Source organism: Camelus ferus, chromosome 32, assembly GCF_009834535.1.
Source record: "Camelus ferus isolate YT-003-E chromosome 32, BCGSAC_Cfer_1.0, whole genome shotgun sequence".
Classification (NCBI taxonomy): domain Eukaryota; kingdom Metazoa; phylum Chordata; class Mammalia; order Artiodactyla; family Camelidae; genus Camelus; species Camelus ferus.
In genome coordinates, this window is record NC_045727.1 from 17520496 (window position 1) to 17536595 (window position 16100).

The following is a 16100-nucleotide window of genomic DNA, read 5'->3' on the forward strand; positions in this document are numbered from 1 at the left end:
GATGACTCTGGAAGAACTAATACCTCAATGTCTCAACTTTAAGGACAGGAAAAGTGTGAGAAAAACAACAGAGGATGATCATCTCTAAATTATACAGTGTGAAGTTTGCTTAATACAGCATAAAAGCACAACTATCACAAGAAATATTTAGAGACAGCCATCACAAAATTAGAATGTTAGACCTCATATAGAATACAGCAACAGCAGAAGCCTGAGAGAGAAATGGCATAAAAACTTCACTCATCAGATACTATGAAATATTAACCAAAAAGAATCATTTAGCCAAAATGGCACAACATTTAAATCTAATTTAGATAAATAAATGATAAATCAATTCCTCCTCTAATACTCCCTAATTCCAAAGGAAATCCTACAAAACAAAGATGTTCGTTCTGCCTTTTCTCTCAGGAATCCTAACTGTATCACTGGAAAAGTCAAGAAACGGAGTAATTCCCATTTCCCCAGTAATCCCTGCCGTCTGCACCGCGAGGAGAATCATAGACACAGCTTCATGTTGGAAAGAGAAAAATGAGGTGACATGTGAAAAATTCCAAGTCAAAGCATCACGATACAGTATCTGGCAGAGACTGGAAAACCTTCAACACTGCCAAACGAACTGTCGGGGATGAAAGTCAAGACAAGAAAACCAGGTTTTCCAACAAGCCGCAGCCTAACCCAAGGGCCACAAATCGCCACTGCCGCCGCCACTCCCTCACTCCCCGACCGCTCCGTCCTCCAGTCACCTCTGAAAATATATCCCCTGGAACCCAGAGCAAGCCCCTACCCAGGGGAAAACCATCCGAGAATGTCCCAGGACCCCACTTCCCGCCTTCCGTAAGGCCCGCACTTGTCCGGGCCCAGCCTCAGGGGAAAGCGACGCCTGGATCCCACCCTCCCCGCGCCACTTTGAAGGGGGCCGGTCCCCCAAGTGGGGCTTCCCGGTGGCCTCGCAGAGCTGACGCACCGGAAGCGGAGCGGGAACAAGGGTGCGGCTCCAAGAAGGGCGCCGGGGTCGGGGAGACGCCGGAGACGGGGAGGAAAGGGATGGACGGGCGGGGTGAGGACCGGGAGGGCAGGTCGACGGGAGCGGGCGGCGTCGGGGACGGAAGGGTCACATCAGCCCGACGCACCGGGGCGCCCGGAGGACCCGGGGGCTGAGACGGGGCGGCGAGCACGGACAAGGGCCGGGGGTGGGGCGGAGCGCGGGCGCGAGGCCAGCAGGGAGGCTCCGCGGACGGCGGGGCCGCACGCGCGGCGCAGCCGGGCGGCCGCGGCCGGGGGCCAGGAGAGGGGCGCCGCACTCACCGCTCTGCTCCCCCACGAGCTCCAGCTCGGACGTCCTCCGCGGAGACCCGGATCCTCCGCCCGCGGACACGGTGGAGCCGGACAAGCGGCCGCCGCCGCCGCCGCCGCCCAGAGACCTCCCGGACCGACGCCGCTCCGACCGGCGGACGCAGAGGCCAGAGGAAGGGCGGGCGCGGGGCTCTGTGGGCCCCCGCGGGCTGCGGCGGAGCGAGGCTGGAGCGCGGGGCTCCGCTCCACCGACGGGGCGCCTCCGCTCGGGGCCCCCCCGCACCCGCAGCTAGAAAGGAAGGGCGGGCGGTGTGGGAAGCAGCTGGGGGTGTGCTCGGCAGTCTCAAGGCTGCCGTCGTTCCCTTCTCAGCTCCGGGCAGGAGCCCGGAGGAGCCGCAGACGCGTCTGGGACCTCACACGCCGCGCCTCAGCGCCTCAGCGCCTCAGCGCCTCACCTCAGCCGCCGCCGCCGCCGCCGCCCGATCTGCTGAAAGCCCCAAACGCCGGCGCGGCGCCGGGAGAGCCCGGGCGCGAGCCCGCCGCCGCCGCCCCGCCCCCAGCCCCGCGTGCGCGCGTGCGCGCCACAGCCAGCGCCCGCCTGGGTTAGTCCGCTCTCCCCGCTGCACCTGCAGCGGGAACCAGAGCCCGTTAGGTTTCCACTCACCTCCGGTAGAAGCAGACGGTTGGGTTTTTTGTTCGGTTTGGTTTTTACACATAAAGACAATCAGCCAGTTGACCTAACACACTTGCTGCCACGTGTTTATTTTTTATGTAGATAAGAAAAAAGTGACAATTTCTTTGACAGTATGATTCCATAAAGATGCTTGTCTTTTTGTATTTAAAACTATTCGAACAAATTATTTCTGAGCTGCAGTGTTTTAAAGAAGCTATTCTCAGACTTTTTTTAATTGAAGTAGTCAGTTACAACGTGTCAACTTCTGGTGTACAGCACAATGTCCTAGTCATACTTATACATACATATATGCATTTTTGTATTCATTTTCTTTAAAGGTTATTGTAAGATTGAACGTAGTTGCCTGTGCTATACATATGAAATTTTTTCAATGTTTTTACACATAATGGTTAATATTTGCAAATCCCAAATTTATCCCTTCCCACCTCCTTTCCCTGGTAACCGTAAGATTAGAATATAGAAGACAAGACATGCAGTTGTGTGTTGATCTCCTTAATGCCTGCTGATAGAAATTTTATTTTTTTCTTAGATGCAATACTTAGTTTATTTTCATTATTTTAAAATACAGTATTGAAGTAACAGGCTATAAAGTATTTCTGAATATATTATTTCCCCATAAATTTAGATGTAAGTATTCTGTTAATTTCCAAATAATTTGTCATTTTGGATTTGATTTTCAATTTGACCCAGGAATCATCTAAAAGAGGGTTTCTTAAGTTTAAGTATTTATATTTTAATTATTAATGTATTATTCATTGCACATTACTTTATCACACTAGGATCAAAATATGGGATGAGTAAAATATCTTTCCTCCACTCCCAAATGTATCAAGTTTTTGCCTATGACTACAGAAATAACTTTTTAATAAACGTTCTGTAGACACAAGAGAAAAATGTGCATTTTCTGTTTACAGAGTAGAAAAGCACTATATTATTACCACCGTATATCATTGTTTACTTTGTCAAATTATGAAAAAAAATTAAAATCCCCTAATATGGTTATAGATTAATCATATTTTCCTGTAGTTCTTTTTATTTTTTGCCTTAAAATTTCCATAGCTATGGTGGCCAGTGTACAAAGGATATGTGTGTAATAGTGTCCTTGTGAATTGTACTCTTTATCTATAAAAGTATCTTTTTTTCTTATTTAATAATTTTGGTCTCGGGTTCCATTTAAGCTAATGTTAATATCCCCACTTCTGCTTTCCTGTTATTTGCTCATGCTTGGCATGTCCTTGTCCATTTCTTCACCTTCAATGTTTTTAGTTGTTTTCATTTGGTTTTAGCTGTGTTCCCAACAAATAGCTTAAAATTGGATTTTTGGTTTTTTAACCAATCTAAGTCTGTCATTTGAAAAGTGATCTCAATAAATTCACTTCTATTGTGATAAGACTATATTTGGTTTACTTCCATCATATCTGTTTTCTCTTAATTACACTAATTGTCACTGCATTTATTTTTATTCATTGCTTCTTTGCTAGATTGATAAAGTTTAAAATTCTATTTTTTCTAATAATTAAGTTTTTATCCCACATATGTTTCCCTGATAATTATCTTTCCATTTCTAAAACATTGAGTCCATATATTTCCATTAAAAAAATAAAATGATGCCATCCCACCATCCAGCCATTTCCCTTTGGTCTACTGTGGGGGACACAGAGCTGTGGATGGTAAAATTTCTCATTTTTATGTACCACATTATGTCTTCTACCACATCTTATTTCTAAGCAGTTTTCCTCTTTTTCCCCCAAGAGTACCTGTCTGAGGAATTACTGAATTATTACAATAATAATTGTGTAAACCGTCTGTGAATGAAAGCCAGTCACGACTGGTAGAAAAATATTTGTACTGAGAAGGAAAAACCAAAGTTGATTTGGTTTTGCTCCTACAGCAGTTGGCAAAGCTTTTCTGGGTCTATTTCAACTTCTTTGGAGAAAGCCAAAGCAACACAGATCTCCTATACGCCCCGAAAACAAGGGACAGCTGCTAGCTCACCCCAAGGCCCTTCCTCTTCGCTGTGTTTGGGGGCGCTGTGTCTGCAGGGAAGTCTGAAAGAACAGACAGGTGGGTAGGCAGGACCCTGAAAGAAACGCACCACTGGAGGGGGTGGCAGACACTTGGAAGAGTAGAAAGAAACTGAGCAGGCAAAACATTTTTGTCCAACCAAAGATTTTCTAGGGTTCTAGGCTAATAACCTTAATCGTCAGCAAGTAATAAAAGTCACTTCAAAATAGGCACCAATATAAACGTGTAGCTAGAGGGCAAACAGGGGTGAGATGACCACTTGTGACACACTCCACCCAGAAGGGAGATTTACCCCATCATTGACTCCAGCACTTCTCCATGGAAGGTACTTCGGGGGGAAACAACAGTAAGTAAGATGGTGCTTAAAAAAGAGGCCAAAACAAAAGCAGAGAGAGAATGGGCACGTCTTTAACGGGATCAGGACTGAAACCTCTCACTTGGCTTTGCCTCTAACACATATTCAAGCATCACAGTCCGAGGGCTTCTATGGAATGTTCTTTAAAAAATGCAATTAAAAGTTTGAAAGAAAAAAAAATCCAAAGCCAAAGGATCATAAATCAGCCATTAATCACTGAATATTAAATTTCCCAAATTGTGGTATGTGTTTGGTTGCATACAGGTTGGAGACAGCCTGACAGAGGGGTGCTTCCAACAGTCCAACAGTCTAACTGGAGAACCAACACTAACGGAGTTGTCTGGAAGAGAGGGGCCGACAGGGTCTGAAGTCAGCCTTCCTCAGGGCCTGGTGAGCCGCCAGGTGTGGGGGAAGGAGCGGGAGCGTAGACGGAAGTGCCTGCACTGCGTGCATCCTGGAAGGTGGTGACAGAGGAGGGTTACCCTGGCCTGATGGTGGGGAATCGAGGCAGTGAACAGTCCCAGGCTGGATGGCCTTGTGAGCCGACCACAGTATGACGAATTAGAGAACACCTGTTGAAGGCTTGGCAGTAGGAAGCCAGTAAGTTTTTTTAAAAAAAGTTAATACTTAAGAGGAGACAAGATGAAATGGGAAGGGAAGACCAGATATAGAGTGAATGTAGCAGCTGCTGCAATGGTCATGGTGATGGGAACCTCGAAGGCCAGGGTGGAGCTGGAGACTGAGTGGATGGAGCCCGCACAATGCTGACAACGAAAACACGGTCAGAACCCGGGCACTGGCAGGGCCTGCAGGAGGGTGGGGTCAGTCAGGGTGACCAGCTTCACTGACTGAAGATCACAGGAGCTCTGAGAGCAGCTGCCTCCCTGCCTGTGGTACCCCTCCCCACCTCCATCCCAGCCTTGGAATGAACTGAGGGGGCCCACCTGGCCCGGGCTAAACCACTGGATTATCCACATCGAGAACGTTCCTACAACCCAGGGACTGAATGGTCAAGTGGGGTGGGCCTCAGACCTCTCAGCCAGGTAGAGCCAGGACCAGCCAAAGTCACAGGAAAGTTAAACTAAGAGCCTGGCAATTTAGTCAGACTGGGGGATGACATACAGGCAAAGCCCTGTGTTCCCAGACAGAAACAGCACAACTGCCCGGCAGCACCCAGCCCCGTGAATCCAGCCACAGGCCCCGCTAGCAGCTGGGGCTCTGGGAGAGCCAGGCGTCTCCACAACACATCCCCCCTCCCCTTGAGACCCTTGCAGGGGAGCCACACTCTCCTTCACTAAGAAGAGCTACTGTCAATAAGCTGCCAGGGCTCTAGCTGAGGTCATCGCCCCCTCCTCCACCTGTCGTCCTTTCCTCTGAGCCACTACCTGGGCAGTTTCCATCAGAATACTCAGGACACCTAGGGCAGTCTACCCAAGCAATAGAAAGAAAAGCAAGAATAAGCAAATGGGACCTAATTAAACTTACATGCTTTTGCACAGCAAAGGAAACCATAATCAAAACACAACAACCACCTACGGAATGGGAGAAAATTTTTGCCAAAGATGAAACTGACAAAGGCTTGATCTCCAGAATACATAAGCAGCTCATACGACTTAATAAGAAAAAAACAAACAACCCAATCCAAAAATGGGCAGAAGACCTAAACAAACCATTCTCCACAGAAGACATTCAAATGGCCAATAGGGCACATGAAGAAAATGCTCAGCATCACTCATTGTCAGAGAAATGCAGATCAAAACCACAATGCGATATCGCCTTACACCAGCCAGGATGGCCATCACTGAGACGTCTACAAGTGACAGATGCTGAAGAGGGTGTGGAGAAAAGGGAACCCTCCAGCAGTGTGGGTGGGAGGGTAGACTGGTGCAGCCACGATGGAGGACAGTATGCAGGTTCCTCAAAAACATGAAAATAAACCTACCATGTGATCCAGCAATCCCACTCCGGGGAACATCCGGAGAAACAGAAAATGCAAAAAGACAGTGCACCCCAGTGTTCACACCAGCACTCTTTACGACAGCCAAGACATGGAAACAACACAGATGTCCATCAACAGATGCCTAGATAAAGAAGATGTAGTACATCTATACAATGGAACAGCACTCAGCCATAAAACAAGAATAAAATAATGCCACTTACAGCAACACGGATGGACCTGAAGATTGTCATTCTAAGTGAAGTGGGCCGGAGAGAGGAAGAAAAATGCCACATGGTATCATTTCTATGAGGAATCAAAAAAATAGTAACAGTAATAATAAGGTCACAAATGGACTAATTTTCATTTTGATTTCTTCAATGTGTGTAAGCACATCTGACTGTCCTTTATGGTCGTATTACCGCGTTCTGTTGATTCTCATTTTGTAGTTGGCTTTAGTCCCTCGATAACTATCTAAGTTTAAAAACCTAATCTCTTCCTAGAAATGGTAAGTAGTACATTTACGGAAACTAAAAAAAAGTGCAGTACACTGTATATACGTATCTACGTGCAATATAACGTGTATGTGCGGTCGAACTGTAATAATTTTACCTAGCAAAACTGGAAAAGGAGGGGAAAATAAAAACAGACGCACGGATCAAGGAAACAGAATAGAGTCCAGAGAGAAACCCCACAAACTTCTGGTCAATTAATCTTCGACAAAGGAGGCAGGAACAACATACAGTGGAGGAAAGACAGTCTCTTTAGCAAATGACGCAGGGGAAACTGGACAGCTGCATGGAAATCAATGAAGTTAGGAGACTCCCTCACACCGTGCATAAAAATACATTCAAAATCGCTTAAGGACTTAAACATAAGACGAGACACTACACGCCTCTCAGAAGAACACAAAGGCAAAACATCTGACACACACGTCAGCAACGCTCTCCTCGGGCAGTGTACCCCAGCAAACAGACATGAAGGCACAAATACACAAACAAATGGGACCAAACTGAATTTATCAGCTTTCTGCACAGCAAAGGAAACCATAAGCAACACAAAAGGACAACGTATGAGAGGGGAGAAAATATTCGCAAAAGATGAGACTGACAAGGGGTTAATCTCAAGAATATATTAACAACTCATACAACTGAATAACCAAAAACCAACCCAATCCAGAAATGGTCAGAACTAAACACGCCTTCCTCCAAAGAAGACATACAAATGATCAACAGGCATATGAAAAAAATCCTCAGTATCACTCATTATCAGAGACATGCAAGTCCAAACTACAATGAGGTATCACCTCACACCAGTCAGAAAGGCCTTCATTCAAAAGTCCACAAGGGAGAAATGCTGGAGAGGCTGCGGAGAAAAGGAAGCCGCCTACACCGCTGGTGGGAAAGGAGTTTGGTGCAGCCACTGTGGCAAACAGTAGGGACATTCCTCAAAAGACTAAAAAGACACTAGTCAAAAGCTTTTGATCTCCGGGGGACAGGCCAACAAGCTCCCAAAGGCCCAGGCCTCGCCCGTTATTCTACCCCAGGCCGCCTGTGCCCAGGACGGTCCCGGGCGGCCTCCGCTCCCAGGGCAGGTCCACCTACTGCGGGAAGGCCACGGCCTGAGGGCCAGCCCGGCGCCCTCCCAGCTCCTGGAGCTGCTCCCACTTCCCCAAACCCGCATACGAGCGGCGGCGAAGACGCGGGGTTCAGGGAATACTAAGGTGGCAGGGAGGGGGCACCGCAACCAGGGCGGCGGGCCCGGGACCCGCCTCATGGTCCTGACGGGCCGCGCGGCCGGGATCTCACCTCCGCACCCCTCCCTCCCTGTGCGCCTCCCCAGCTGCACAGCCCAGGCCTCTCCCACCGACTCCTCGACCCGCGCGCGCCCACCAGCGCCCCCTTACCTGCTCGGCGATGGCAGCAGAAGCCACAGCAAGCAGCGGCCCAGACCCCAGGCCGCGTTCCTCCTCCGGGAGCTGGTCCAGGAGCACCCGGCTCCCGCCCAGCGTCCGCGCGCTCTGGGCGCGCTCCCGCGTCCGCGCCCCTCCTCCTCCCCCTCCCGCCTGCAGCAAGGACCCTCGGCTTGGGGCTCCTGCACTAGGGTCGCTGCGACTGGGGCCGGGCTGCGGGGCGGCCGGGCAGCGGGCCCACCCCAAGGCGTGGGCCGGCCGGGTCCCCACCCAGCCACCGACCAGGTCCAGGCCACACACCCCAGCCCCACTCCCCCTGCTCGCCGCCCGCCACCCAGTCACTGCCTCTCCACCCTACACCCCCCACCCCCACCCGCCAGGCCCAGTGCCCTACCTGACCCCCAAGACAAGGCTCCTTCTCCTCACGTTTAAGTACCTGCCCCCAGACTCGGCCCCACTAGGTCCTAAGCTACAGCCCTCAAAAACCAAGCTGACCCCTCATGCCTCACCCCACGTCCCCCCACCATCCAGAGATGGACCCCTCCCCCCTCATCCCGGGGTTACCCCCCTACCCCTCAGCAGGGTACTCCAACTCCAAGGAGCCCTAGCCAAGGCTGGCCCCCTCATCCCTCAGCCTGTCCCCCTTCACCGCACAATCCGCCCATACCCAGAGTGCACGGCTACCTCAGCTGAACCCTCACCCCTCACCATGCCTCACCTTGCGGGGGGGCGGGGCGGTCCAGGCTCCCATCACCATGGTGACAGCCACCAGACAGGGATCCAGGGCAGAGTGCAGGCGGGCATGGTTGGAGGCACTTCCACTTCCCGCCTGGGTGCCCTGCCCCGCTGTGCCCAGGGCCTCCATCTGAGGCGACGGGTCAGGGTGGTCCCGGGCTGCACACTGCTCGCTCGCTTGCCAATAGGGCTTTGGATGGTCGATGGCGCTGCCAGAGGGGAGGGTGCAGCCAAGCCCCGGGATGGACAGCAGGCAGCCACAGACGCCGTGGGGGGGGGTGCCCTGGCAGAGTCTTGCTCCCATCTATCCCACGGCCTGGCCTGGGGGCAGCCTTGCTGTCCCAGCTTCCTGGAAAGCGCTTTTCCCTGTCAGTCTGCTCCTGACAGGCAGGCGGGGTGCAATCACCTCAGCAGGCGGCTGCTGTGTCGAGAGGGCAGGATTGGGGCTGCCCCTGCTAGAGCAGGGATTCCCTCCCATTTCCCGCTGTCGCTGCCCCTATCCAGCACACTCACTGCACCGCTGCCCGCCTCTCAGGAGCAGGCTGACTGAGGACAAGCCTCCTGCGAACCTGGGGCAGCAGAGGCCGCCCCCGGGCCAGGCCGCGGGGGAGACGGGAGCAAACCCACAGGCTGGCACAGGGCAGCCCCCCTTCTCCCGCCGCCTCAGCTGCCACCTCTGCCGTCTTCCCCGCTCCCTGACCGAACCGCGCAGGCTTCCAGGAAGGAGGCTGACCTACACGTGTCAGGCCTGCAAACCTGGGGCGGCAGAGGCCGCCCCCAAGCCAGGCCACTGGGGAGATGGGAGTACACACAAGGGCTTGCACAGGGCAGCCCCACTCCCGCCACCGCTGCCCCTGCCCCCTGACCGCACCATGCCAGCCTCCTGGGAGCACATCGACCTAAAGACGTGGGTGCGGTGAACCTGGGGCGGCAGAGGCCACCCCCCCAGGTCAGGCCACGGGGCAGATGGGAGCAAATGACTGGCTCCCAAGGGGCAGCCCCCCTCCTCCCACCACTGCTACTTCTACCTTCCTCCCAAGCCCCCTGACCACACTGAGCCCGCGGTCTTCCCCAAGTGGGTAGAGACAGAACATATCTCAACATAATACAAGCTATTTATCACAAACCTACAGCCAGCATGATACTCTTCAGTGAAAAGCTGAAAGCCTTTCCGCTAAAATCTGGAACAAGACAAGGATGGCCTCTCTCACCACTTCTACTCAACATAGTAAGCAGTGGAAGTCCTAGCCATAGCATTAGACAACAGAAGGAAAGAAAAGGGACCTACATTGGAAGAGAAGAGGTAAAACTGTCATTATATGCGGATGCTATATAATGCTAAAACTACAGATAAAAAACCCTAAAGCCTCCACAGAAAAACAATGAGCGCTAATCAACAACTCAGCCAGGTAGCAGGAGACGGCACCAACACACAGAAATAACTGGCACTTCTTTACACGAAAGTAATGGTCCCTTTTAAGCCCGCATCCATAAATTAAAACACAGGAATTAACCTGGCCCAGGAAGTGAAAGACCGCTGTGTGAAGACCCTGACTAAGGAAATGAAAGAGGACTTAAAGAAATGGAAAGACATCCCGTGTTCTTGCATTGCAAGAATTAATAATGTCAAAATGGCCACGCTGCCCAAAGTGATCTACAGATTTGATGCGACCTCTATCACATTACCCAGGACATTTTTTCACCGAACTACAACAAACCATCCTAAAATTTATACGGAATCACAGAAGACCCGGAATTACCAAAGCATTCCTGAAGAAAAAGAACGAAGCTGGAGGAATAACCCTCCCAGGCTTCAGACAGTACTACGGAGCTACAATCAAAACAGCATGGCGTTGGTACAGAAACAGACACACAGGATCAATGGAACAGGACAGAAAGTCCGGACATAAACCCACGTACGTATAGTCAATTAACCCATGACGAAGGAGGCCAAGAATACACAGTGGAGGAAAGACAGTCTCTTCAATAAGTGGTGCTGGGAAAACTGGGAAGCAACCTGTAAAAGACTGAAATCAGAACATTCTCCAACAATGTACAAAAATAAACCCCAAATGGATTAAAGACCTCAATGGAAGACCAGATACTGTAAAACTCCTAGGGGAAAACACAGGCCCAACACTCACGGACATAACACTAATGCAATGTATTTTTGAACCACCTCCTGGACTATTGGAAATATAACCAAAAATAAACAAGTGGGATCTAATTGAACTCAAAGGCTTTTTTGCACAACTACGGATACTGTCCACAAAATGCAAAGACAACCTACGGAATGGGAGAAAACCTTTGCAAATGATGTGACTGACAGGAGACTAATTTCCAAAACATACAAACAGCTCATCCACCTTAATGTCAAAGAAACAAGCAACCCAATCCAAAAATGGGCAGAAGACCTAAACAAACCATTCTCCACAGAAGACATTCAAATGGCCAGTAGGGCACATGAAAAAAAATGCTCAGCATCGCTCATTGTCAGAGAAATGCAGATCAAAACCACAATGCGATATCGCCTTACACCAGCCAGGATGGCCATCACTGAGACGTCTACAAGTGACAGATGCTGAAGAGGGTGTGGAGAAAAGGGAACCCTCCAGCAGTGTGGGTGGGAGGGTAGACTGGTGCAGCCACGATGGAGGACAGTATGGAGGTTCCTCAAAAACATGAAAATAAACCTACCATGTGATCCAGCAATCCCACTCCGGGGAACATCCGGAGAAACAGAAAATGCAAAGAGACACGTGCACCCCAGTGTTCACAGCAGCACTCTTTACGACAGCCAAGACACGGAAACAACCCAGATGTCCATCAACAGTTCCCTAGATAAAGAAACTGTGGTACGTGTATATACAATGGAACAGCACTCAGCCACAAAACAAGAATAAAATCACGCCACTTGCAGCAATATGCATGGACCTGAAGATTGTCATTCTAAGTGAAGTGGGCCAGAAAGAGAAAGAAAAATGCCATATGACATCATTTATACGAGGAATCCAAAAAATAGTAACAGTAATAATAAGGCCGCAAATGCACTAATTTTCATTTTGATTTCTTCAATGTGTGTAAGCACATCTGACTGTCCTTTATGGTCGTACTACCGCATTCTGTTGATTCTTATTTTGTAGTTGGCTTTATTCCATTGATAACTATGTAAGTTTAAAAACCTAATCTCTTCTTAGAAACGGTAAGGAGTACATTTATGGAAACTAAAAAAAAGAGCAGTAAACTGTATATACGCATCTATGTGCAGTAGAACGTGTATGTGCGGTCGAACTGTAGTGACTCTACGTAATAAAACTGGAAAAGGAGGGGAAAAAAAAACAGACATGCGGATCAAGGGAGCAGAATAGAGTCGAGAGAGAAAACCCACAAACTTCTGGTCAATTAGTCTTCAACAAAGGAGGCAGGAACAACATACAGTGGAGGATAGACAGTCTCTTCAGCAAATGATGCAGGGGAAACTGGACAGCTGCACGGAAATCAATGAAACTGGGATACTCCCTCACACAGTACACAAAAATAAATTTAAACTCGCTTAAGGACTTAAACCCAAGACAAGACACTACACGCCGCTTAGAAGAACACATGGGCAAAACATCGGACACACACGTCAACGACGTCCTCCTAGGGCAGTCTATCCCAGCAAACAGACATGAAGGCACAAATACACAAACAAATGGGTCTAACTGAATTTATCAGGTTTTGCACAGGAAATGAAACCATAAGCAACACAAAGGGACAACCTACGAGATGGGAGAAAATATTCACAAAAGATGAGACTGACAAGGGGTTAATCTCCAGAATATATTAACAGCTCATACAACACACCTTTTCTCCAGTGAAGACATACAAATGACCATTAGGCATATGAAAAAATCCTCAGTATCATTATGCAAATCAAAACTACAACGAAGTATATCACCTCACACCAGTCAGAAAGGCTGTCATTCAAAAGTCCACAAAGGAGAAATGCTGGAGAGGCTGCAGAGAAAAGGGAACCCTCCTACACTGGTGGTGGGAATGCAGTTTGGTGCAGCCATTGTGGGAAACAGTAGGGAGATTCCTCAAAAGACTAAAAATAGACTTGCCAAATGCTTTTGATCTCGGTGGCAGGGCGACCAGCTCCCAAAGGCCCAGGCCTCACCCCTTATTCTGCCCCAGGTCAACTGTGAAGCAGAATGTCCGGGGTGGCCTCCACTTGCCAGGCTGGTCCACCTACACGGGAAGGCCACGACCTAGGGCCAGTGGGAGGTGCTGCCTGGCTGTCCAGCTGCTTCCCACCTCCAGGAGTTGCACCCCCTTTCCCAAACCCAGGTATAAGCGGCAGCAAAGACTACTAATGTGGGGGGTGGGGCACCACAAACCAGGGCGGGGGACCGGACCCACTTCAGGGTCCTAACAGGACATGCGGCCTGGATCTCACCCACACACCCCTCCCTGTGCACCTCCCCAACAGTGCAGCCCAGGCCTCACTCAGCTCCCAGGCCTGCGCGCCCCCACCAGCGCCCCCTAACCTGACTGGTGAAGGCAGAAGAGGCTACAGAAAGCGGCAGCCCAGACCCCAGGCCGTGTTCCTCCTTGGGTAGCTGGTCCAGGAGAACCGGGCTCCCGCCCAGCTTCCACTGCTCTGGGCGGGCTGGGGAGGGCCTACCCTGTGGCCCGCCCCTCCAGGTCCCCAGCCCCAACGCCTCCACCCCGCCACCGACTGGGTCCTGATACTCAACCAGTACCACCACAGGCCCTGGACCAGGCCACACTCCCCAACCCCACCCCCCTGCTTACAGACCCCCACCCAGTCACTGCCTCCCCACCTCTGGCCAGGCCTGGTACCCAACCTGGACCCCCAAGACAAAGCTCCTTCTCCTTACACTGAGGTCCCCACCCTCACACTCCCCGCAAACCAAGCTGACCCCTCATGCCCCACCCAGGGTCCCCCCCCACCATCTCAAGATGATCCCCCTCACCCCTCACCCTGGGATGACCGCCCACCCCTCAGCGGGGTCCCCTCACTCCCAGCAGCCCTTCACCCCTTAGCCTTTCCCCCCTCACCCCGAGTGCACCCCTAACCTGAGCTGACCCCCTCACCCCTCACCCCGTGCGGGCGGGGCAGTCCAGGCTTCAATCACCATGGCGACAGCCACCAGACAAGGATCCTGAGCGTGTGCGGGCACGCAGTCAGCCGTCCCAGGCTCAGGGCGCGGGCAGGCGGGGCTGGAGGCAGCTGCAGTTCCTCAGCTTGCAAAGCATTTCTCCCTGTCAGCCTGCTCCTGGGAGGCAGGCGGGGGGGGGGCGGTCTAGGGGACTCGGCAGTGGCAACAGCAGGATTGGGGCTGCCACGTGCTAGAGCAGGTATTTGCTCCCATTTCTCGCTGTCACTGCTGCAGTCCCCAAACACTGAATGCACAGTGCCCGCCTCTCAGGAGCAGCATGACCTGAGGACAAGCCTCCAGGGAACCTGGGGCAGCAGAGGCCACCACCAGGCCAGGCCCCTGGGAAGATGGGAGCAAATCCACAGGGAGGCACAGGGCAGCCCCCTTTTCCTGCCACCAAAGCTGCCACCTCTGCCGTCTTCCTCACTCCCTGACCAAACCTGGCAGGCCTCCAGAGAGCAGGCTGACCTACACATGTGAGTCCTGCAAACCTGGGGCAGGAGAGGCTGCCCCCAGGCCAGGCCACAGCGGACATGGCACTAAATCCAAGGGCTTGCAGGCAGAAGCCACCCTCCTGCCACCCGCGCCCCCTGACCACACCATCCCAGCCTCCTAAGGTGACTGACCTAAAGACGAGGGTACAGTGAACCTGGCGCAGCAGAGGCCGCTCCCAGCCCCGGCCACAGGGGAGATGGGAGCAAATGACTGGCTCCTGAGGGGCAGCCCCTCTCCTCCCACTGCCACCGTTACCTCTGCTACTGTTATCCCAGCCCCATGAATGCACTGAGCCCATGGTCTTACCAAAGTGGGTGTACAGGAAACATACCTCAACATAATAAAAGCTATTTATAATAAACCCACAGCCAGCATAATACTCTACCAAGAAAAGCTGAAAACCTTTCCACTAAAATCTGGAACAAGACAAAGATGCCCACTCTCACCACTTATATTCAATATAGTATTGGAAGTCCTAGCCAGAGCAATTAGACAACAGAAAGAAATAAAAGGGATCTAAATTGGAAGAGGAAAGGTAAAACTGTCATTATATGTGCATGACATGATACTATATATAGACAGCCCTAAAGGCTCCAAACAAACACGACTAGAGCTAATAAAACAATTCAGCAAGGTAGCAGGATACAACATCAACATACAGAAACCAGTGACATTTCTTACACGAAAGGAATAATTCCTTTTAAAGCTGCATCCAAAAAAACAAAATACTTAGGAATAAACCTGACCCAGCAAATGAAAGACATATGCTAAGGAAACACAAAGGAAATTAAAGAAGACCCAAAGAAATGGAAAGATACCCCATGTTTTTGCATTGGAAGAATTAATATGGTTAAAACGGCCATATCACCCAAAGCAATCTACAGATTTAATGCGATCTCTATCAAATTACCCAGGACATTTTTCACAGAATTAGAACAAATCGTCCCAAAATTTATATGGAATCACAAAAGACCCGGAATTACCAAAGTATTACTGAAGAAAAAGAATGAAGCTGGAGGAATAACCCTCCCAGACTTCAAACAACACTACAGAGCTACAATCAAAACAGCATGTACTGATACAAAAACAGACATACGGGATCAATGGAACAGAATAGAGAGCCCAGAAGTAAACCCACAAACTTTTGGTCATTTAATCTTTGAAGGAGGAGGCAAGAATATACAATGGAGTAAAGACAGTCTCTTCAGCAAATGGTGTAGGGAAAACTGGACAGCTGCATGTAAATCAGTGAAGTTAGACTACTCCCTCATCCCATACACAAAAATAAATTCAAAATGGCTTAAAGACTTGAATATGTAGACAAGACACTATAAACCTCTTAGAAGAAAACAAAGGCAAAACATTATGGGACATAGATCTTAGCAAGGTTCCCCTAGGGCAGTCTACTAAAGCAATAGAAATAAAAGTACAAATAAACAAACAAATAGGACCTAACTGAGCTTATTTACAAGCATTTGCACAGCAAA

General features: G+C 50.3%; 1 protein-coding gene and 1 long non-coding RNA gene across 2 annotated transcripts in view; both read right to left on the minus strand.

The window, feature by feature from the left end:
• The window catches only part of LOC116660861, a 75440-nt gene extending 73431 nt beyond the window's left edge, over positions 1 to 2009 (minus strand). The window contains exons 1-2 of the mRNA XM_032471205.1: positions 1958 to 2009; positions 1306 to 1705 (exon numbers count right to left, since the gene is read on the minus strand). Of these exons, the coding sequence (XP_032327096.1) occupies positions 1306 to 1705; positions 1958 to 2009 (452 nt within the window). The remainder of the gene's footprint in view (positions 1 to 1305; positions 1706 to 1957) is intronic.
• Positions 2010 to 6830: 4821 nt separating this feature from the next.
• Positions 6831 to 12276, minus strand: LOC116660911. Its single transcript, XR_004316556.1, has 3 exons — positions 12252 to 12276; positions 12039 to 12040; positions 6831 to 6915 (listed from the first exon to the last, which is right to left on the minus strand). It is a non-coding gene; the product is annotated as an uncharacterized LOC116660911 (long non-coding RNA).
• Positions 12277 to 16100: the final 3824 nt, after the last annotated feature.